The sequence below is a fragment of the Eubalaena glacialis genome, chromosome 1 (assembly GCF_028564815.1).
Source record: "Eubalaena glacialis isolate mEubGla1 chromosome 1, mEubGla1.1.hap2.+ XY, whole genome shotgun sequence".
NCBI classification, from domain to species: domain Eukaryota; kingdom Metazoa; phylum Chordata; class Mammalia; order Artiodactyla; family Balaenidae; genus Eubalaena; species Eubalaena glacialis.
In genome coordinates, this window is record NC_083716.1 from 213,482,599 (window position 1) to 213,505,902 (window position 23,304).

The 23,304-nt window shown below is 37.6% G+C and overlaps 1 protein-coding gene across 3 annotated transcripts in view; it reads left to right on the forward strand.

Annotated features, from left to right (window-relative positions):
• UNC80 (unc-80 homolog, NALCN channel complex subunit) overlaps positions 1-23,304 on the forward strand; it is a 236,575-nt gene that overhangs the window by 108,636 nt on the left and 104,635 nt on the right. For 2 of the 3 annotated variants that reach the window (XM_061204567.1, XM_061204576.1), the window contains exons 25-27: positions 8,622-8,755; positions 13,669-13,834; positions 22,529-22,629. In XM_061204567.1, the coding sequence (XP_061060550.1) occupies positions 8,622-8,755; positions 13,669-13,834; positions 22,529-22,629 (401 nt within the window). Of the gene's footprint in view, positions 1-8,621; positions 8,756-13,668; positions 13,835-20,374; positions 20,579-22,528; positions 22,630-23,304 lie in introns of all 3 variants that reach the window. The other variant, XM_061204557.1, reaches the window with a different exon arrangement.

Here is a 23,304-nt window from a genome sequence, read left to right on the forward strand (position 1 = left end):
AGAGACCATTGTTTTGGGGTGCGTGAGGAGAGGGGATTCAGAGCACTGCCTAAATGAGCTCCAGAGACGGGTGTGAGCCATGGCTATCAGCGCGGACCCCAGAGACGGGTATGAAACAATAACGCTGCTGCTGCAGCCACCAAGAAGCCTGTGTGCAAGCATAGGTCACTATTCACATCTCCCCTCCTGGGAGCCTGTGCAGCCCGCCACTGCCAGGGTCCTGTGATACAGGGACAACTTCCCTGGGAGAACATATGGTGCGCCTCAGGCTGTTGTAACGTCATATCAGCCTCTGCTGCCGCAGGCTCACCCTGCATTTCGTACCCCTCCCTCCCCCCTGCCTGAGTGACCCAGAGCCCCATAATCAGCTGGTACATTAACCCTGTCCTGTCTGAGCGAAGAACAGATGCCCTCAGGCGAGCTACATGCAGAGGCAGGGTCAAATCCAAAGCTGAACCCCAGGAGCTGTGAGAACAAAGAAGAGAAAGGGAAATTTCTCCGTGCAGCCTCAGGAGCAGTGGATTAAATCTCCACAATCAACTTGATGTACCCTGCATCTCTGGAATGCCTGAATAAAGTTCAGAACATTGGTCCACAAGAGACCTCCCAGCTCCATGTAATATCAAAGAGCGAAAGCTCTCCCAGAGATCTCCATCTCAGTGCTAAGACCAAGCTCCACTCAACAACCAGCAAGCTATGGTGCTGGACACCCTATGCCAAACAGCTAACAAGACAGGAACACAACCCCACCCATTAGAGAGGCTGCCTAAAATCATAATAAGGTCTCAGACACCCCAAAACAAACCACTGGACACAGACCTGCCCACCAGAAAGACAAGATCCAGCCTCATCCACCAGAACACAGTCACTAGTCCCCTCCACCAGGAAGCCTACACAACGCACTGAACCAACCTTAGCCACTGGGGGCAGACACCAAAAATAACAGGAAATATGAACCTGCAGCCTGTGAAAAGGAGACCCCAAACACAGTAAGTTAAGCAAAATGAGAAGACAGAGAAACACACAGCAGATGAAGGAGCAAGGTAAAAACCCACCAGACCAAAAAAAAAGAAGAGGAAATAAACAGTCTACGTGAAAAAGAATTCAGAGTAATGATAGAAAAGATGATCCAAAATATTGGAAATAGAATGGAGAAAATACAAGAAACATTTAAAAAGGACCTAGAAGAACTAAAGAGCAAACAAACAATGACGAACAACACAATAAATGAACTTAAAAATTCTCTAGAAGGAATCAATAGCAGAATAACTGAAGCAGAAGAATGGATAAGTGACCTGGAAGATAAAATAGTGGGAATAACTACTGCAGAGGAGAATAAAGAAAAAAGAATGAAAAGAATTGAGGAGAGTCTCAGAGACCTCTGGGACAACATTAAATGCACCAACATTCGAATTATAGGGGTCGCAGAAGGAGAAGAGAAAAAGAAAGGGACTGAGAAAATATTTGAGGAGATGATAGTTGAAAAGTTCCCTAATATGTAAAAGGAAAAAGTCAAGTTCAGGAAGCACAGAGAGTCCCGTACAGGATAAAAACAAGGAGAAACACGCCAAGACACATATTAATCAAACTATCAAAAATTAAATACAAAGAAAAAATATTAAAAGCAGCAAGGGAAAAACAACATACAAGGGAATCCCCATAAGGTTAACAGCTGATCTTTCAGCAGAAAATCTGCAAGCCAGAAGGGAGTGGCAGGACATATTTAATGTGATGAAAGGAAAAAACCTACAACCAAGATTACTCTACCCAGCAAGGATCTCATTCAGTTTCAACAGAGAAATTAAAACCTTTACAGACAAGGAAAGCTAAGAGAATGTAGCACCACCAAACCAGCTTTACTACAAATGCTAAAGGAACTTTTCTAGGCAGGAAACACAAGAGAAGGAAAAGACCTACAATAACAAACTCAAAATAATTAAGAAAATGGTAATAGGAACATACATATCGATAACTACCTTAAATGTAAATGGATTAAATTCTCCAACCAAAACATAGACTGGCTGAATGGTTACAAAAACAAGACCTGTATATATGCTGCCAACAAGAGACCCACTTCAGACCTAGGGACACATACAGACTGAAAGTGAGGGGATGGAAAAAGGTATTCCATGCAACTGGAAATCAAAAGAAAGCTGGAGTAGCAATTCTCATATGAGACAATATAGACTTCAAAATAAAGACTATTACAAAAGACAAAGGAGGACACTACATAATGATCAAGGGATCAATCCAAGAAGAAGATATAACAATTGTAAGTACTTATGCACCCAACATACAAGCACCTCAATACATAAGGCAAATGCTAACAGCCATCAAAAGGGGAAATTGACAGTAATATAATCATATTAGGGGACTTTAACACCCCACTTTCACCAATGGACAGATCATCCAAAATGAAAATAAATAAGGAAAAACAAGCTTTAAATGATACATTAAACAAGATGGACATAATTGATATTTATAGGACATTCCATCCAAAAACAACAGAATACACTTTCTGCTCAAGTGCTCATGGAACATTCTCCAGGATAGATCATATCTTGGGTCACAAAGCAAGCCTTGGTAAATATAAGAAAATTGAAATCGTATCACATATCTTTTCTGACCACCACGCTGTGAGACTAGATATCAATTAAAGGAAAAATCTGTAAAAAATACAAACACATGGAGGCTAAACAATACACTACTTAATAACGAAGAGATCACTGAAGAACTCAAAGAGAAAATCAAAAAATACGTAGACGCAAATGACAATGAAAACACGATGACCCAAAACCTATGGGATGCAGCAAAAGCAGTTCTAAGAGGGAAGGTTACAGCAATACAATCCTACCTCAAGAAACAAGAAACATCTCAAATAAACAACCTAACCTTACACCTAAAGCAATAGAGAAAGAAGAGCAAAAAAACCCCAAAGTTATCAGAAGGAAAGAAATCATAAAGGTCAGATCAGAAATAAATGAAAAAGAAATGAAGGAAATGATAGCAAAGATCAATAAAACTGAAAGCTGGTTCCCTGAGAAAATAAACAAAATTGATAAACCATTAGCCAGACTCATCAAGAAAAAAGGTAGAAGACTCAAGTCAACAGAATTAGAAATGAAAAAGGAGAAGTAACAACTGACACTGCATAAATACAAAGGATCATGAGAGATTACTACAAGCAACTATATGCCAATAAAATGGACAACCTGGAAGAAATGGACAAATTCTTAGAAAAGCACAACCTTCCAAGACTGAAGCAGGAAGAAATAGAAAATATAAACAGACCAATCACAAGCACTGAAATTGAGACTGTGATTAAAAACCTTCCAACAAACAAAAGCGCAGGATCGGATGGCTTGTCAGGCGAATTCGATCAAACATTTAGAGAAGAGCTAACACCTATTCTTCTTAAACTCTTCCAAAATATAGCAAAGGGAGGAACACTCCCAAGCTCATTCAATGAGGCCACCATCACCCTGATACCAAAACCAGACAAAGATGTCACAAAGAAAGAAAACTACAGACCAATATCTCTGATGAACATAGATGCAAAAATCCTCAACAAAATACTAGCAAACAGAATCCAACAGCACATTAAAAGGATAATACACCATGATCAAAAGGGGTTTATCCCAGGAATGCAAGGATTCTTCAATATATGCAAATCAATCAATGTGATACACCATATTAACAAATTGAAGGAGAAAAACCATATGATCATCTCAATAGATGCAGAAAAACTTTCAGCAAAATTCAACACCCATTTATGATAAAAACCTTCCAGAAAGTAGGCATAGAGGAAACTTACCTCAATATAATAAAAGCCATAAATAACAAACCCACAGTCAACATCATTCTCAATGCTGAAAAACTGAAACCATTTCCTCTAAGATCAGGAACAAGACAAGGTTGTCCACTCTCACCACTATTATTCAACATCATTTTGGAAGTTAAGGCCACAGCAATCAGAGAAGAAGAAGAAATAAAAGGAATCCAAATTGGAAAAGAAGAAGTAACACTGTCACTGTTTGCAGATGACATGATACTATACATAGAGAATCCTAAAAATGCCAACAGAAAACTACTAGAGCTAATCAAGGAATTTGGTAAAGTAGCAGCATACAAAATTAATGCACAGAAATGTCTTGCATTCCTGTACACTAATGATGAAAAATCTGAAAGAGAAATTAAGGAAACACTTCCATTTACCATTGCAACTAACAGAATAAAATACTGAAGAATAAACCTCCCTAAGGAGACAAAAGACCTGTATGCAGAGAGCTATAAGACACTGATGAAAGAAATTAAAGATGATACAAACAGATGGAGAGATATACCATGTTCTTGGATTGGAAGAATCAACATTTTGAAAATGATTATAGTACCCAAAGCAAACTACAGATTCAAGGCAATCCCTGTCAAACTACCAATGGCATTCTTCACAGAATTAGAACAAAAAATTTCACAATTCGTATGGAAACACAAAAGACCCCGAATAGCCAAAGCAACCTTGAGAAAGAAAAACGGAGTTGGAAGAATCAGGCTCCCCGACTTCAAACTATACCACAAAGCTACAGTAATCAAGACAGTATGGTACTGGAACAAAAACAGAAATATAGATCAATGGAACAGGATAGAATGCCCAGAGATAAACCCATGCACATATGGTCATCTAATTTACAACAGGGGAGGCAAGAACATACCATGGAGAAAGGACAGCCTCTTCAATAAGTGGTGCTGGGAAAACTGGACAGCTACATTTAAAAGAATGAAATTGGAATACTCCTTAACACCATACACAAAAGTAAACTCAAAATGGATGACAGACCTAAATGTAAGGCCAGGCACTATAAAACTCTTAGAGGAAAAGATAGGCAGAACACTCTATGACATAAATCACAGCAAGATCCTTTTTGACCCAACTCCTAGAGAAATGGAAATAAAAACCAAAATAAACAAATGGGACCTAATGAAACTTAAAAGGTTTTGCACAGCAAAGGAAACCATAAACAAGACCAAAAGACAACCCTCAGAATGGGAGAAAATGTTTACAAATGAAGCAACTGACAAAGGACTAATCTCCAAAATTTAGAAGCAGCTCATGCAGCTCTATATCCAAAAAACAAACAACCGTATCCAAAAATGGGCAGAAGACCTAAATAGACATTTCTCCAAAGAAGATATACAGATTGCCAACAAACACATGAAAGGATGCTCAACATCACTAATCATTAGAGAAAAGCAAATCAAAACTACAATGAGGTATCACCTCACATCAGTCAGAATGGCCTCATCAAAAAATCTACAAACAATAAATGCTGGAGAGGGTGTGGAGAAAAGGGAACCCTCTTGCACTGTTGGTGGGCATGTAAATTGATACAACCAGTATGGAGAACAATATGGAGGTTCCTTAAAAAACTAAAAATAGAACTATCATAGGACCCAGCAATGCCATTATGGGGCATATATCCTGAGAAAACCATAATTCAAAAAGAGTCATGTACGACAATGTTCACTGCAGCTCTATTTACAATAACCAGGATATGGAAGCAACCTAAGTGTCCATCAACAGATGAATGGATAAAGAAGATGTGGCACATATATACAATGGAATATTACTCAGCCATAAAAAGAAATGAAATTGAGTTATTTGGAGTGAGGTGGATGGACCTGGAGTCTGTCATACAGAGTGAAGTAAGTCAGAAAGAGAAAAACAAATACCATATGTTAACACATATATATGGGATCTAAAAAAAAAAAAAAAAAGTTCTGAAGAACCTAGAGGCAGGACAAGAATAAAGACGCAGACGTAGAGAATGGACTTGAGGTCACGGGGTGGGGGGAAGTGTAAGCTGGCATGAAGTGAGAGAGTGGCATGGACATATATATACTACTAAATGTAAAATAGATAGCTAGTGAGAAGCAGCCACATAGCACAGGGAGATCAGCTCAGTGCTTTGTGACCACCTATATGGGTGGGATAGGGAGGGTTAGAGGGAGGGAGATGCAAGAGGTAAGAGATATGGGGACATATGTATATGTATAACTGATTCACTTTGTTATAAAGCAGAAACTAACACCATTGTAAAGTAATTATACTCCAATAAAGGTGTTAAAATAAATAAATAAATAAATAAGTTAAAAAGTGGTAGAGCAAATAAAATTAAATGTGAAAAGCTTCTCAAATAGCTAAAATATTGAAATATTTAATCAGAGTATATTATAATATTTAACATGAAATTAAAATATTAAGATTCAGATTATTAGAACTGTGAATGTTTGATGTATTGTACTTATTTATTAGACGTATAATTGAGTCCCATCGTAGAAGAATAGAGACGAAGAGATTCCTGAACATCCTTCTCAACACCATTTTGTGCATATGTGTGTTCTATACCATACAAGCTTGTGTGTATGTGTACCACTGCCTTTTATGGAATATCAAATGTCAGTGCAGTTTTGGAATTAGTATTGTTATCTGATGAAGACATTGATGCCTCTTCCTTTTGACCTTCCTTAGTGGTTTGAAGTTCAGACTCCCTGATGATGTCTTATGGATTGTCCTTAGTTAAGAGATGCCAAACCTACTTCATCCTTATAGGCATGAAATGTAAAAGGATGGCTAGAATATAACATTGGACAAAACTAAATAATAATAACAGAAAACATATTGTCTTATTTTCCACTTTCATACCAGTAAATTTTTTTTGCATTTTTTCATCATTTTGCTCTTCCTCAGCGCATATCAAATCAGAGAAATCTTCTTGACTTAGCTGTTGACAAAATACCAATTTCTGACATTAGTCTTTTAGCCTAATGATGAAAGTTGGCCCCAAAGATTCCCTCAAGTTCACAAGTCTAGGCTATCCGAGAATGACTCATAGTATTGGGTCTGATTTGTAAGAGGACTTGAAGATTATCCAGAAATCACAGAACCTAGTTTAGGCCTGCCAGAAGATATCCCCAAACTGCTCTGGATCTCCTAGGGGTCCTTCAGAACAGAGAAGAGCCAAAGCAACCTTAGATGGATGTATCTTCATAGGCCAAAATGATCTCAAATCTCCATGAGACCACATAAGTATCATTGGCCAATATGGTATGCATGGTATATTAGTTTTTTGGTGAGGTTATTTATAAGTCAATACTTGTTCATTGTAACAGAATATTTCAGATGATAGTTATGAGAGAGCCTCCACTAAAACCAAGCTCATCGTCTATAGGACTGACAAGAAGAATCTACATGATATCCTCAGGATTGCAAGGACAGATCTGGAAGTTTATACTAAATATCTAGTGTTCAATTATTTTTTAAAAACAGTTGCAATCTAGGCAATTTCTAGAGTCATGTAGCCTCCACTGAATATAAGATTGGAATGTCTGCTTTAGTTCCACTTTCAAGTCAATACATAGCTCATTTTGCATTTTAAAAATAATTATGGTATAAGCAAGTATCAGTCTGGAAATTCTAGAGGAGTTTGTTTTTTTCATTCTTAATAAGAGGCAATGTCCCCAGCCACGTAGTACCTCTGTAGAAAATATAATGGTTTTCATGGAGAAGAAATAGCCGGATATCTTCAGAAAGACCATAATTCTACCTACTATCAATATAAACCATGAATTATATATTATGTTCAATTAAGAAAGCCAAATACACAGGAAGTATTTTAGAGATATTTTTAGGAAGGTTAATATGTAATGATATAGTGATTGGTGATAAGCGGATTCATTGGAAATAGATAACTATTTTGTTTCTTTTATGAGAGGCATGACTTTGTTCTTCTTTTCTGAACACTGATAAGTAATCAACATATTTCTCCATGATTTGTGATGTCGTGTATCTGAGACCTAATCCTGAGGATTTAAAAGTCTCTGGTGTCACCTTGGCCATTGTCTGCCTTTAGAGCAAAATCCATTTGTTGGTCTATGGTGGATGCAGTGTTTTACTCATTCAAAGACTGGTGTTCTTCAAAGCAAAGGAGAATATTTGCATATTCTAGTGTAGCTGTTCCTTAATATGACAGGCTAACTTGTATAAACAGTGTAATATAGGTGACCAAGTAAGTAATCCTAGTTTATGCTACAGAAACACATCTGGGCTAAAGCTGAAACAACTTCACTGCTCTAAGAACATCAAGACAGATGTCTCTCACAAAGTGAGCTGACAGGACTTTTGTAGTTCCAAATCTAGTTCACGGCTCTGTACCTTGTCTAAATCTGATTGAATAACGATATGAAAATCTGGCAGGACTGCTTTCTGTTTCTGTTTTCATTAAAAGGCTTTCCAGTCTAGTGGAGCTGCATTTTGTTACTCTATGATGCCTTGAGGAGAATAATTTAATTCTTATTGATTGACATTTTAATACTGAGGCATTCATTATAGAATTGCAAAATGGAGAAAAAGAGAGGTGTATTGTAATGCATAGATTATGGTAAAGGGACCAGGTAAATTGAACGTGTATAGGAAACATCCTCATTTGCAGTTTCATTTTGGACATGTATAGGTAACATTCTCATATGCAATTTGATTTTACACATGTGTAGCTATGTCCATCAAACTGTGCCTCTCTATTTTTTATTGGTTGGTTTGCTTGTAAAAGAACTCTTTCATTCCATAGGTACTGTGAACCCCTCTAAATGTGGCTGCCCCTTTGCCTTGAAGATGGCAGCATGCCAGCTTCTCCTGGAGATTACCACCTTCCTGCGAGAGACCTTTTCTTGCCTGCCCAGACCACGCACTGAGCCTCTGATGGTATGTAAAACATAATAATGAGGCTACTTGGAGAGTCCAACCACGTGGCTAGATTTTGAGTATTCACAGTTTCCTCAAATACCCAATGACCAAATGTATCACATAGTTTAAAAATTCAACCAAGGGATTTTCATATACAAAAAGAAAATCTCTTTTATCTATTAAAAAAAAAAGAACTAAAATTGACCTTGAAATCACTAAAGATAGTACCACTGGGTAAAATGTTTGATTGATCACTGTCAGTTAACCTAGGAATGTCTGAGAACCTCCAGGTTCCTTTACTCTGCAAACTATGAGTTTTATGGCCAGCATTTTCCAGGAATCACTGATAGATTTTTTTTTTCATACTAACAACTCATAAATTCATGTGCCTCCAATGAATTTTCTCATTTAAACTAAGGGCGAAAAAACTCAAGTCTTTAGCATGTAAATGTCTCTGAACATATATTTTATTTCTGCAGCATTTCTTGTGGATACAGATAGGCAGAGAAAGAACATGTGTGCATGCACACACGCACACGTGCATGGAAACACACAGACACACAGGCACACACACATACACACACACTCCTGTACCATCAGGGTCTGATTTATTTAACTTAGGATACAAATTCTAACAAGAGCCAGGAGTCATCACAGAGCATTTGGGACAGAGGCACACCTCAGAGCCCATTTTCCTTGGCCCTTTGTTCCCTACCAGGCACCAAGTTTCCGGTGGTTCTTTTGTCATAGGCATTATCCAACCAGAGCTGAGGAACCAAATTCTCTTTTTTCCCCCTCTACACAAGATTTACACTATTCTACCAGAAAAATTGGTACACTAACAATCTGTGTGGTTCCATTTAGGTGAATTTTACAATCCACCAGCTCTCCTGCTTTTTTGACCAAACTCAGCATGAACAAGGCCATAACCTAGTTCCTGAGGGCAGGTAGGGGAGGGAAAGGGACAAAAAAGTCAGTGCTCTGGTATTCCTGAGCAGTGCCTCTAACTCTGATTTTCCAATGTCTGGACAGCCTGTTTCCTCACACTCTAAAACATAAAATGGAAATATTTATAGGTAAAATATGTTTTCAAGAGAAACATACGACATGTGGGCTGTGAAACTGCACCCTTTAAATACTGAAAAAGAGAGTTCTTCTTACTGCCCTTATTTAATTTCATGTTATCCTGAACCTTGATTTTTCTGAATTGTCACCTTCACTATTATATTGAGACTATTCTATAAAATCAAATCAAGGCTGCCACTTAACACGTGTTTAGTTTAAAGTCAAGTCTGATCTGTAGGCCTCTGTCGGTGTTATTCTATCAACATTCTAATTATACCAAAGTCTTCATAAAAGCACAGAAACACATCTACTTTTAAATTGACAGATTTTTAATGGTCACCATTTTGACCTATTATGATTTAAAAACATAAGAATCTTGAAGTTTGAGTCACTTATTTTTGTTCTTTCTTTCAACACTATAAAGCCATAGTTTAATATTCCTTATTATTGTAACAAATTTCATTTTTTAAAAAAATTAATCAAATCTTTTAAAAATGACTGTATAATCAACTGGCTGTCTAGGAGAAAATGCCAAGAAATTAAACTAAAACAGAGGCTGCAGTCATTCAGTTAATAAGAGGAAATTTTTCATTGCCTTTAACTAGGTCTAACAAATCTTTTATTCATTAAGCTAGGATTTTCATTGTCAAGTATAGGTTCATATATTGTATTGGGATGTGACCTTTATAAAATAAATGGGAAAGATGCTTTCTCATGTTTAACCTATCTAACTACAGTTGATGATAAAGAAAACTCAAATCACATTTTTAAACTATTGTAGAAAAAACAGTATCATAAAACTGTTTTACCAACACAGAAGCTATAAATGCTTGAAATAGTTTTTTTAAGAAATTGTACTAAATGGTGAATCTAACAGGCTAAGCATAAATACCATCAAAATGAAATATTCTAAAGTGTTAACAAAGCACTTGCTGTAAGAGTATTTATAGATCTTTGGGATGTTTTATTAATTCAGTAACATTTTTAACAGCAGTAAAAATAAATAACTACCCAAATGTATAGAATAATAAAAGTATAAGCCAGAAAAATAATCACATTAGAAGCTATAAATATTCTGGGATCTGAGATTTGAGGATGGGAGAAGATAGGGAACATAAACTTTCTACCAAGAAAAAGTCTTTCTGATAGAAATGTCATAAGGCCATTTCCAAGATAAAAGAGATTTCCCTGTGAAATATTTGTTTGCTTGAAAAACTCCTAGTTATATCCAAAGTGTGGAAGAGAAAGCAAAAGAGCCTAAAATACAATAATTAAAGGTTAATTTGATAGGGTCAGGAAATCTTAGGAGACCACTCACCGGTTTGGTGGGGAATGACGGTAAGAGAAAAGGAAAAATGATATCAAAAGGGTTTAAAATGTTGCTAAAAACATATTTTTACCGACTTAACAAATTGTTTCCCAGATAGATCCCTAGATGCAACTTAATTAATGTGTTTTTCCCCCCAAAAAAACAACTTCTGGTAGCATTTTTATTCACTCTTTTTGTGAACCATACAGATAAATAATATCTAAAAAAGGAAAAAGCATTTTTACAATATTTATCATAAAAAGCATAACAATCAATTTTTCTCTGATTGTTAACTTCCAAACTTGAAAACAAAGAAATATTTTTTAGAGAATTTTGTCTATAAAACTGCTGGTCTATTAAAATGTTTTCCTGTTGAATTAGTAAAACCAATAACTGATGACCAAGCAACATGGAATTAAATTAATTCCCATCCAACGCCAAGACGAGTCCATAATGATAAAGTAAAAGGCAGTAAGGAAGTCTCTGTACACCTATATTCACTCATTAGGGAAAACAACATATTGGATGCTTTTGTACAAGATTGTGCTAGAAGCTGTACCAACTGTATCAACTGGATTTAACAAGTCAGGTTATAAAGAATACACTGCTGAATTCCAAATGCTCCTAAAGTTAAAGAATCAGAAGCAAAGCACAGTTCACATATATGAAGAGTAGACTGATGAATATTTGAGAGTAAGGCTGTGAGCAAGGTGGTGTGATGGATGCAGAGGTGGGAGTCGGGGTGATGCAGAGATGACTATATTGTAACAGGAGAACCAACACATAAACAAGACACTTAAGAAAGGAGCAGAGGGCCAGGGTTGGTCAAAGAAGGGACTGGAAAAGTCTGAAGAACCTTCCTGGATGAGATCACATTTGAATGTAACTTTGAAAGATAAGTAGGATTTTGACTAGTAGATACAAGAAGTTGGAAGAGATAACTACTTTTGAGAATCAGAATTGTTATTTTATTACTTTTTGTCCCACCTAAGAAACTTATCTAATTAAATTTGGCTACCAAAATGGAAAGTAGTTAGGTTATTTTTTTTCCTAAAAGGGATTAATTTCAGAGAAACAATTATGTTCCTAGAATATTTTTTGACAATGTTAAATAGACTCCATGTGGTTCCTTATTTTTCTAGATGTGATATAATTTTCTGAGTACCAAAGTATAACTTCTGTTCTTAATTCAAAGGGAAAAGAAGCAACAATATGTAGAGTCTAAAGTTTCATTTATTAATAATAGTTAAAAGCATAAGATTTTAATCTTGGTACAAACTGGGTTTTTCAAAATATTTTTTGTTTTTCAAACTACTTGAATCTGAGGGATTATTATGTCATAATTAGAAAAAAATGCTGTATAAAAATCAAGTTAGCATTTTATATATTTTTCATTTATCAAGTCTGAAAGTGCTTCATAGATTAATGATTAATTATGATCTTCAGCGTGAGCGAGTCTCCATTTACAGAACAGGTCAAATGTCCACATTGGGGCCTCACAGGCCAAACTCTTACTAAATACTTACACTGCCCAAGGCTTATTTTCAGTTATGGGATCATGAAGTCTTCCTAAGAGAGAGTGAGAAATTCCTCCAACGCATGATCCTGTTTTGAGCCTCTGGCCATTACACCTGAGATTTCTTAAGCCTGAACTGCCTTTCCCTACCAGTTTGCCAAGCTAACTTTACTTAATCCTCAGGATTTAACTCCAACATCACCTTGGTATTCGTTTTCTACTTCTGTTGTGTGATATTGTGATTTATGATAAAAATATATGTTTGGTCTTCATCCCTGTTTCTGGCACAGTGCTCCTAAAATCCTTGGAATTTCTTAAGTATGGAGGGTGACCAAGGTGTCTTTTGTTATGTTAAGAGGTGACTTGTAGAATGCCTCTAGATTACCTAGGGATCAGCTGGTCACCAGATGAACCAACCAAGTAATTAGAAAATGGAAACTTTCAGTCCCACCCCCCTCACCTCCAGGTGACAACGATTTAATCAATCATGCCTATGTAATGAAGCCTCCATAAAGACCCAAAAGAACAGGGTTTGGAGAGCTTCCGGTTGGTGAACGCATGAAGACTGGGGAGTGCGCTGCCCTTGAAGAGGGCATGGAAGCTTGGCACCATTACCCCATACCTTGGCCTGTGCATTTCTTCCATCTAGATGTTGCTGATTATATCCTTTTATGATAAACCAGTGATCTAGTAAGCAAAATATTTCTCTGAGTTCTATGAGCCCCCCCTAGCAAATTAATTGAACCTGAGGAGGGGTGTTGTTGGAACCTTCAATTTATAACCAGTTGGTTAGAAGCACAGGTAACAACTTGGGCTTACAACTGAGGTCTGAAGTGGGGACAGTCTTGTGAGACTGAATCCTTAACCTGTGGATTAAGGAAAACATTTTCATGGCCACAGTCTAAACCTGGCATTAGATAGAGGGAAATTTGGCTGTTTAAATGCTGTTGTGTGCAGCTTAAAATGGAGGGAGGTTTGCCAGAAGACCAATGCAGTCCTGGGGAGATGCCAGCATTCATGTGCTCCTCACTGACATTTCAGGACTTGGAGAGCTGCAGACTTCGTTTGGATCCTGAGTTGGACCGGCACAGATATGAGAGGAAGATCAGCTTTGCTGGTGTCCTGGATGAAAATGAAGACTCAAAAGATTCCCTTCACAGTAGTAGCCACACCCTCAAATCAGATGCAGGTGTTGAGGAGAAGAAAGGTATGGATAAGCAAAAATTAATTCACGTTTCAGGGTTTCTCATGGGATATTTGGTCTCGGGTCTAAACTGCAGAATTGTGCACTGAAAGAAGTCCAAAACTGTTGGCTTTGTACAGTACTAACAGTGTTGACTCAATGAGATAGGCAATCATGCTAGTTAGGAGTTGGACACTGCAGTCAGAGAGACTCTAATTCCAGCTCAGCAATTCTCCATATCCCATTGAATCTAAGATGGCATCAGTTGTAAGATGAACTGTTATCTTATATACCAATAAGAAAGGAAAAATACTCCCCATTCAGCTCTTATGCAATACTTTCTTATCACTTAATTTGTGCTTTATTCTTACTGAAAGAGGACTTTCAGATGTAATTAGATGTAGATTTTTATTATCGGTCTATATCATTCTTTGTGCAGCCAGGTAAACTGGTTAAAACTGAATCTTCAATTCAGAGTTCAAGTTCTTAATCACTTTTCAACTCAGAATTGTCAGTGTCTGTGTTTTTATATATGATAATGTCCTCTGTGTTAGTAATACATCATTTCTTAAATGAATCTGTAAAAAGAAGTAAAGCTATTGGTGATAGTTACACAAGCCAACGTGCAATTGTATGAAGCTAGCCTACCTTCAATCCCTGCTTCAGGAATGTTCCCAAACGCATCTGACTTACCGCCTCACCCACTCCTCCACCCAACTATCATTTGGTTCCTGGGACTTAAAAGACACTAGCACCCATTTTGTACATTTTGTTGCTGGTGCTTTAGATATTCGCATGAACACAAGCAATAGCAAATGTGTCACAACTGCCACCTGGCTCTAGTGACCTTAAGATGTCATCAGTTGTAAGCCAAATCTCAATTTCAGAGATGTTCAAATGTAAAAAAATGTGCATCTTAAAATGGTGAAATAAAGTAGTTATGTGACCTTGTCCAAGTTGCTTACCTTCTAAGCCAGTTTTCTTCCCTGTAAAATTAGATTAATAATACCTACCACATTGGAATGTTGAAAGCTTTAAAAGAGACAATGCAAGTAAAACATAAACTCAGTACCAGATACCTAATAAGGACACAATAAATAATTGTCATCATTGGGTTTTTTAATTTGTATCATGAGCATATAGATTAAAATCCATGCAGAAAATCCTAAATATGAGTTACAGATTGCAAAGTTTTAAGTTGCTCTTTAAAGGCTCCTTTAAACTGTTAACTTCTCTATCTGATTTTTCTATTTTCTTAAGTTTCATTACCCTTCAATGTTTTTCTAATGAATTCCATTAGAAAACAGCATATTTGTAAAAAGAGTCAAAGACAGTTTTATCCATTGGTATATTTTCTGCAGACAGTGACTCCATAAATGTTTGGTAGTTTAAGGAATGCATGATTCTCAAAAGACATAGCCCTACAGAAGACTTAAATAGACATTTCTCCAAAGAAGGCATGGCACATAAAAAGATGCTCAATATCACTAATTATTAGATAAATGCATATCAAAACTGCAATGAGGTATTACCTCACACCAGTCAGAATGGCCATCGTTAAAAAGTCTACAAATCATAAATGTCAAAGAAGCTGTGGAGAAAAAGGAACCTTCCTACATTGTTGGTGGGAATGTAAATTGCTGTAGCCACTATGAAGAACAGTATGGAGGTTCCTTGAAAAACTAAAAATAATTACCATGTGATCCAGCAATCCCATTCCTGGGCATATATCTGGAGAAAACTAATTAGACAAGATACATGCACCCCAATGTTCATAGCAGCACTGTTTACAATAGCCAAGACATGGAAGCAACCTAAATGTCCGTCAACAGATGAATGGATAAAGAAGATGTGGGGTGTGTGTGTGTGTGTGTGTGTGTGTGTGTATATGCATATGTATATATATACATATACAAATAATGGAATATTACTTGGCCATAAAAAAGAATGAAATGCTTTTTGCAGCAATGTAGGTGGACCTAGAGATTATCATATTAAGTGAAGACAGAGAAAGACAAATATCATATGATATCACTTATATGTGGAATCTTAAAATATGATACAAATGAACTTATTTACAAAGCAGAAATAGACTCACAGACATAGAAAAACAAACTTGTGGTTACCACAGGGGATGGTGGGGGTGGGGGGGAGAGACAAATTAAGAGTTTGGGATTAATATATACACAGTACTATATATAAAAGAGGTAAACAACAAGGACCTACTATATAGCACAGGGAAGAAACCCAATATTTTGTAATAACCAATAATGGAAAATAATCTGAAAAAGAATATATGTATGTTTTTTAAAAAAGGAGTAGCCCTAGATAAAGAAAACACAACATATTTAAAATATTTAAAATTTTGTAAGGAATGGATATATTCTGAAAAAAACTTTTTAATATTTCAAGATCAGATTGTTGTCACAACATTTAAAAAATGCAAATAATTATTATATCATATTGTGTTGAATTTATGGTGAACAGAAGCCATGTTGTGGGAAGGATTAGCCAAATTTTAGCAGTTTCTGAGTATGAAGAGGTATCAAGTCAAGGTTTGTTCAAATACTACTCCTTCTGACAAGGATGACTGCATATGATGTGAAACGTCCTTTTTTATCAATATTTTTTTAATTGAAGTATAGTTGATTTATAATGTTGTGTTAATTTCTGCTGTACAGCAAAGTGGTTCAGTTATACATATATGTACATTCTTTTTTATATTCTTTTCCATTATGGTTTATTATAGGATATTGAGTATAGTTCTCTGTGCTATACAGTAGGACCTTGTTGTTTTTCCATTCTATATATAATAGCTTACATCTGCTAACCCCAGCCTCCCACTCCATCCCTCCTCCAACCCCCTCCCCCTTGGCAACCACCATTCTGTTCTCTATGTCCATGATTCTGTGAAACTCCCATCTTTTAAACATATCCCACAGGGATTTTTTCCCATTCAAAATTATTATGTTAGCAATTTTTATTTCAACTACTTTAAATAATAACTAATACTGACATGGTCAAATTTCAGCAGAGTAAATTCTACACCATTTAAAAATATAAAACCTCAGATTAATTTTTAAGAACACTTTAATTTCATGATTATCATTTATGTAAATTGCTTTTAATATTCAAACACACAAATACTTAATAATTTTTCTCCTCATAGAATGGCTATGTAAGTACATGAAAGTTATTTAATAAATTAGGAGCAGAAAACTAAAAGTATAGATAAAATGAGAACATATTCATAAAATGTCCTTTACCAGTTGGCAAGAATCTTCCTGAAGATTCCGAAATATTCCTTAATCCTTTTTTTTTTTTTTAATAAATTTATTTATTTATTTATTTATTTATTTTTGGCTGTATTGGGTCTTCGTTTCTGTGCGAGGGCTTTCTCTAGTTGCGGCGAGCAGGGGCCACTCTTCATCGCGGTGCGCGGGCCTCTCACTATCGCGGCCTCTCTTGTTGCGGAGCACAGGCTCCAGACGCGCAGGCTCAGTAGTTGTAGCTCACGGGCCCAGTTGCTCCGCGGCATGTGGGATCCTCCCAGACCAGGGCTGGAACCCGTGTCCCCTACACTGGCAGGCAGATTCTCAACCACTGCGCCACCAGGGAAGCCCCCTTAATCCTTTTAATAAGCTGATACCAGATGCTAAAGCCAATGTGAAAATGGGGACCACAGGGACCCTGCTAACTCAGATTATTAAAATTTTATTTAAAATTTCATACCATCTGTTTGTATAACATCTAAAAATGTCAGTTCTTGAAATATACAACTTGAGGACAATTTGGATTCTACAAAGGAAAACTAACATGAAATAATCCTTAGAACTAAAAATGTCTGCCTAAAATCTCCAAGCGAGATCTGTCAGATCATTTTGTCCATATTCCAGATACAAACTAAGACTGGCATTCCAGAATACAGACACCGAGACATGTGTGATCACTCAACAGTCATATACTGAGCACCTGTTGTATACCAGGCGCTATTACAGGTTCCTAGAATACAGCAATGAACAGGGAAAATTTCCCACATGTATTTTAGTTTATATTAGCTAATAGTTAATAACTTAATAGTGAATAACATTAAATTCTGGACTTTCAAGTCGAGATAAGTAGTATGAAGAAAACAAGTTAGGGTCAGAGAATTGGTAGTGACCTGAAGTAGGAAGGATTGTAGTCCTAAGTGACATTGAGCTGAGACTTGCGTGATGTTAAGGATCCAGTCATGTGAGAGAAGAGTCTTCCAAACAGAGACAACAGGGAGAACAAGGCTCCGATGCAGGAATGAACTTGGAGCATGTGAGGAAGGGCAAAAAGGACAACAAGGTTGCAACAGAATGAGTTGGGGGAAGAGCGGTAGGAGAGAGGGTCAGGCAAAGGGCAAATAAATAGGGTCTGTAGATATGGTTAGAAATTTAATTCTATTTAAATGTGTCTGAGAGTTGTCAGGTTTTGACCAGAAAAGTGATATAATATTTGTATTTATGATTGATGTATTTAAGAGATGAGTCAAGCTGTTGGAGTGGGGGTAAGAGCGAGCAGTTTGGTAGTTATATTAGTCTAGGGAATAGGTGACAGGGCTTTCAAAATCCTACGCTATTTTGAAGTGTTGAATCAGCAGGACTTGCTGATGGATATATGCGGTGTAAGAGAAAAGGGAAAAGAGATGTTTTATCTAATTTAGATGAATTTGTTTTACTTTCATACTAGTTCTCGTTGTCATGGAGATAAAGGCTAAACTTCAGTGGTGTAGAATCTCGACTGATGTCTTTCATGTACTTTACCAAATCTGAATTCTAACTATATTATGTCCTTTGTAAATAACCAATGCCATAATTCTGAACATTATTTTTTTCAGTGCTATAAAATGTCTCCAATTATCTTTGGTGATAGAACAGTTTCTCAAAATTAAATTTTTTTTCATGTCATATTAATCTGGGGTTATTTTGCTGTACTTGTAGGCTGAAAAATATCATGAAATCAGGCAAAGAATGCCAAAGTGTGCCTCTGTAAAAAATTTTAAATTATTTCTTTAATCTCTTTCTCTACTTCCCAATTTATTCTGACATAAATTGTATTAATAGTCATTAAAAATGATAAGTATATTCGGTTTCAAATGCATTTCAGATAAGTCATAAAGTCTCAATTATACCTAAAAATAACACTGAAAAATACAGTGGATGAGTTTTGTGCTCTAACTAAAATAGAGCATTATGGTCTTTGAGGGATGTATTCAACTGTGCTGTGAGAATTTCTGTCTAGATGTGAAATTCTATCCAGATGTGTTCAGGGAGCTCCATGAAGCCTTTGCCAGCTGAGTGGTGATAATTTTAGTCTTTCTCAATCATAAGAGTAAATCAGAGATTAAACATTTCACTTTATTCAACAGGAATCTAGGCTCCTTTATATGGCACTAATTAACATTTTTTGGAGCTGTATGAGTTCTATCACAGACTAACTCTCCTGTGAGTGAGAAACTTGAGACTAAAATGCAATCTTCCTGATTGGCACTAAAATATTAATAGCTGTGCCTTAAATAATTAGTAAGAAATCTTGTTCATGTCTTAAGAAGGAAACCTTACAAAAACAGCCCCTTCCTGATAATCACTTGAAGCCCTGAAAACTTTCAAAATCACCCTTACTATATCCATGTGTGACAACACCATGTCCTCAAAAGAAAAAGAAGGACCATGGGAAATGGGAAAGAAGGACCATATGACCATGGGAAATATGGACGCTTTTGGTTAAAATGTAGGTTTCAAGTTGAACGTGTTTCTTTTACCCTTTTATTTTCCTCACTGATGACTGTTTCTTCCAGAACACCAAAGAGGAGTAATGCATGTTCTTCTTGGTTCATGTAGACTGTAAGGTTGATTCAGGGTGTTGCAACTTTTGGACTCATATCTCACCCAGCCTTTTGACTGAGAGGAGGATGCTATGAAATCATTAGGGGCATTGAAAATGGCACCATTTCACACTCATGTTCACCCACAGCACCCCACTGAAAACATCTTTTAGTGCCTTTGCTGAGGAACTGAGCGGAACCCGCTGCTGACTGTTGGAGAGAGAAGCGCCTCTTGTTTTTATTTCTTAATGAGGTATTCCCAAATGAAGGGATTTTCCCTGAAGGGCTTTCCCTAACTCACATTAAGTCTGTCAGTCCCGTTTCAAAAGAAAAACAAAAACAAATGTTTGGTGGTTCTGCTGAATCGAGCAATGATGCTGTGTGAATGTACTAACAATCCCGGAGGGCTCCCTGGCGAGGGCGCGCTCATGCTTGTGAATTCTGGGCCAGAGAGAGAGCAGGTTGTTCCCAGCACCGATCAGCTGTGTGTCCAAGAAAGAAGCTGCACCAGCCCTTCGTGGTGGACCCAGCCTCCTACCCGCCTAGCAAAGCCGCCTGACTTGGGGCTTGGGAGAAGCTCCTTGTTCAGACGGGCTGCTCATCCCGGCCAGCAGACAGGGGGCTGTTCAGAGACAAGCTGGGGAGAGCTTGGCTCTAACGCTGGCTGGGGAGAACTAAGGGGGAAAAAGCCCTATTTTATTCTTTTAATACAGTTCCCAGCAGGAAGATCAGGATAGGAGGTTCCCGCCTGCTCCAGCTTAAAGGAACCTGCAGTTTCCAGGTGAAGAAGGGGGGTTCCTTGTCCAGCATTCGCCGGGTCGGCAGCTTAAAGAGCAGCAAGTTATCACGGCAGGACTCAGAGTCTGAGGCTGAGGAGCTGCAGCTGTCCCAGAGCAGGGACACTGTCGCTGACCTAGGTAACATAGAGGAGCGGGGTGTGCAGGGACGCGGGGGGTAGGAAGACAGAGCCCGAATCCCCGAACAGCTCAAGTCCATTTTCTTACACATCAGTAGACGGAGGGCAGAGTCATGGGTTAGAGTACTTGTTTAGTCCATAAGCTATGTTGCCCTCCAGAGCAGGGCTGCTCCAGCCTTACTGTGCACAGGGTCAGCTGGGAGCTTGTTAAAACGCAGATCCTGATTCAGCATCTCTGGGATGGGAGCCTGAGATTCTGAGCTTTTAACAAGCTTCCTGATAAAGTTGATGCTGCTGGTTCAAGGACCACAGCTTGAGCAGGGAGCATATGGAGTCTACAGTAGGGAAAGAAAACATTTTAATGACAAGGACAGTTTTTTGAAATCTAGATCTTTGTCCCTTTATTCTTCTGGTCAAGACCTTTAAAGCAAAATGTAGATATTCCCTTGGGAATAGCTGGCTTAAAGTCTTCTATGAACTAAAGTCTCTGTTTCCCAGTAAAAACAACCAAAATTTCAGAAAGGAAAAATTTTCTACATCTCACAATTAGTGACCTTCAGCAAGTCACTTAACTTCTCAGGGATTTGTTTTCCCCAGCTACCCAATGAGAATAATTCTGTGTACTCCTTGCCTACTGTGAAAGGATGCTCTAGAGATAAATTAGGGATGATTGTAAAGTATGTTAAACTCCTGAGAATAAGCTTTATATACAATCAGAGTTGTAGATTGTCACTATAGCACCCAAAGAGACTCTGAATCTCAAAATGTGTTAGTCCTATGTGCTCTCATCATCGTCTTAGTAGACGAGAAAAAGATTAAGCAGGCTTGCCGATAGGACTCACCAGCTGCCTAGAATTTAATTGTTAGGTTAAAAATTGAAGTGCGTATTCTTTGCCTTTCAGTCCCTGTATGAAAACCAAAGTGTAAAACTCTTCTTTCTAAGTAAGTTGTTTCAGAAGTCAGTCAGGAAATGTGGATAAATTATCAATCTAGCCTGCTGAAACAGAAGCTGAGTATATTTAATCAAAGAGAGTTTAAAATAGAAAATGTTTCTACACCTACCCACCCTTGCCTTTGAAAATAGCTAATTTATGCGTTAGTTAAGATTCAGCTTATTTTTTTAAGGAGACAATAGAAAAAACCTTATGACATCTTTTGTTACAGGTCTGAGCTGTAAAAGTATCATCAGTTAGTTTGGGGGAAAATATTATTTGAATTAATTATTTAAATTGATCCATGTAGCCTAGCCAGTTAAGTCAAACTATCCAAGCTAGAAGCATAGTTTTGTCATAGAAAATACCCAGAAAAGCTTGTAGATTTGAGGACAAAGCTTTGTTATCTAGTATACTAAGTAGAGAATTCCTGTGACATGTCTCCTTCACAGTTTCCTACAGAGACGAGTTTGGACAAAGGGTTGTCCACAGTTGGGCACAGTTACATCCAAATTCCTAGTTTTTCTGAGGCACCACCCATCTTTGAAATAGCTCTGATAGCAAAGCCAGGTGGTGTTAAGAGCGGTAGCACTAGCCGTAGTCACAGCAGCAGTGGAGGTAGCAGCACCCTTTGTGGCCACTGCAGGTTGGTTGGTGTCCCTACTTAACTACACCTGCGAGGTCTGGGCAGTCTGGAATGGATTTGGGCACACTCAGCCAATAACTTGCTCATCTCAGCAATTCAAGGACTTGACTCTGTTCTTCTTCTCTGCTCCCGTATCTCAAAATGGAAGCCACCATAACAGAGATCATAAATGTCCTTGTAATTGCCAGTTCAGCTGGTGGTGAAGGGAACAGCTCCTATTAATATTACTCCACTAAAGACGATGCTATGCCCTGTAACCCATTGGCCACGGTAGTCTGCCCTAGGATTCAAAAGCATGGACCACTATACCATAGCAACATGCTCTCCAGGGAGACAGAACAATATAACCTTTCTTGGTATTTTTCTTTTGAAGAAGGGAGTCCTTGGAGTGCAAGTGAGCCCAGCATTGAGCCAGAGGGAATGAGTACAGCTGGCACGGAGGAAAATTACCACAGGAACATGTCATGGCTTCATGTAAGTAGGAATCTCAGAAAGAGCCCTGAGATCAATTTCTTTTGGCATTGGGGAAGATCTGTGGAGGTAGGATGAAAGACTATACTAAAAACATCCATCATTTCAGCCTATTAGAAAAATTATAGGCTTTTATTTCAGCCGAACCTCTGGACACTCACTAAGATTGGTCTTCTGCTGGATTGTATTCATTTGAAGCTTATCTAAGACCAAGAGTGCTTTGTTATAGTTGGCTTGTGAGTCAATATAAGTCAGGGAAAAAAACCCTGAGGGATCAGGCCAGGTTGATGGTCAAGAGAGCCTGAGTGACACAAGGCAAGGCATCACGATCAGTTTTATACAGGTCACCACAAATGCTGAGAGCAAGGTCATGGTGTCAGTCTTGAGTTTGTATTAGATCAAATTGTAAACTAGGACGTGGAGATTCTAAGATGATGAAGGTCACACCTCAAAGGGCTCTCCAGAGGGCAAAGGCAGGAGGGAATCCCAGGCACAGATTACGGTTCAAGGTTTGACCTGGGTGTAAAGAAAGGAAAAGAAAGGTCGGGAAGCATGACGTGAGATCCACAATTGGCAGGGTACTGCCAGCACTATTATTATTATTTTTTTAACATCTTTATTGGAGTATAATTGCTTTACAATGGTGTGTTAGTTTCTGCTTTATAACAGAGTGAATCA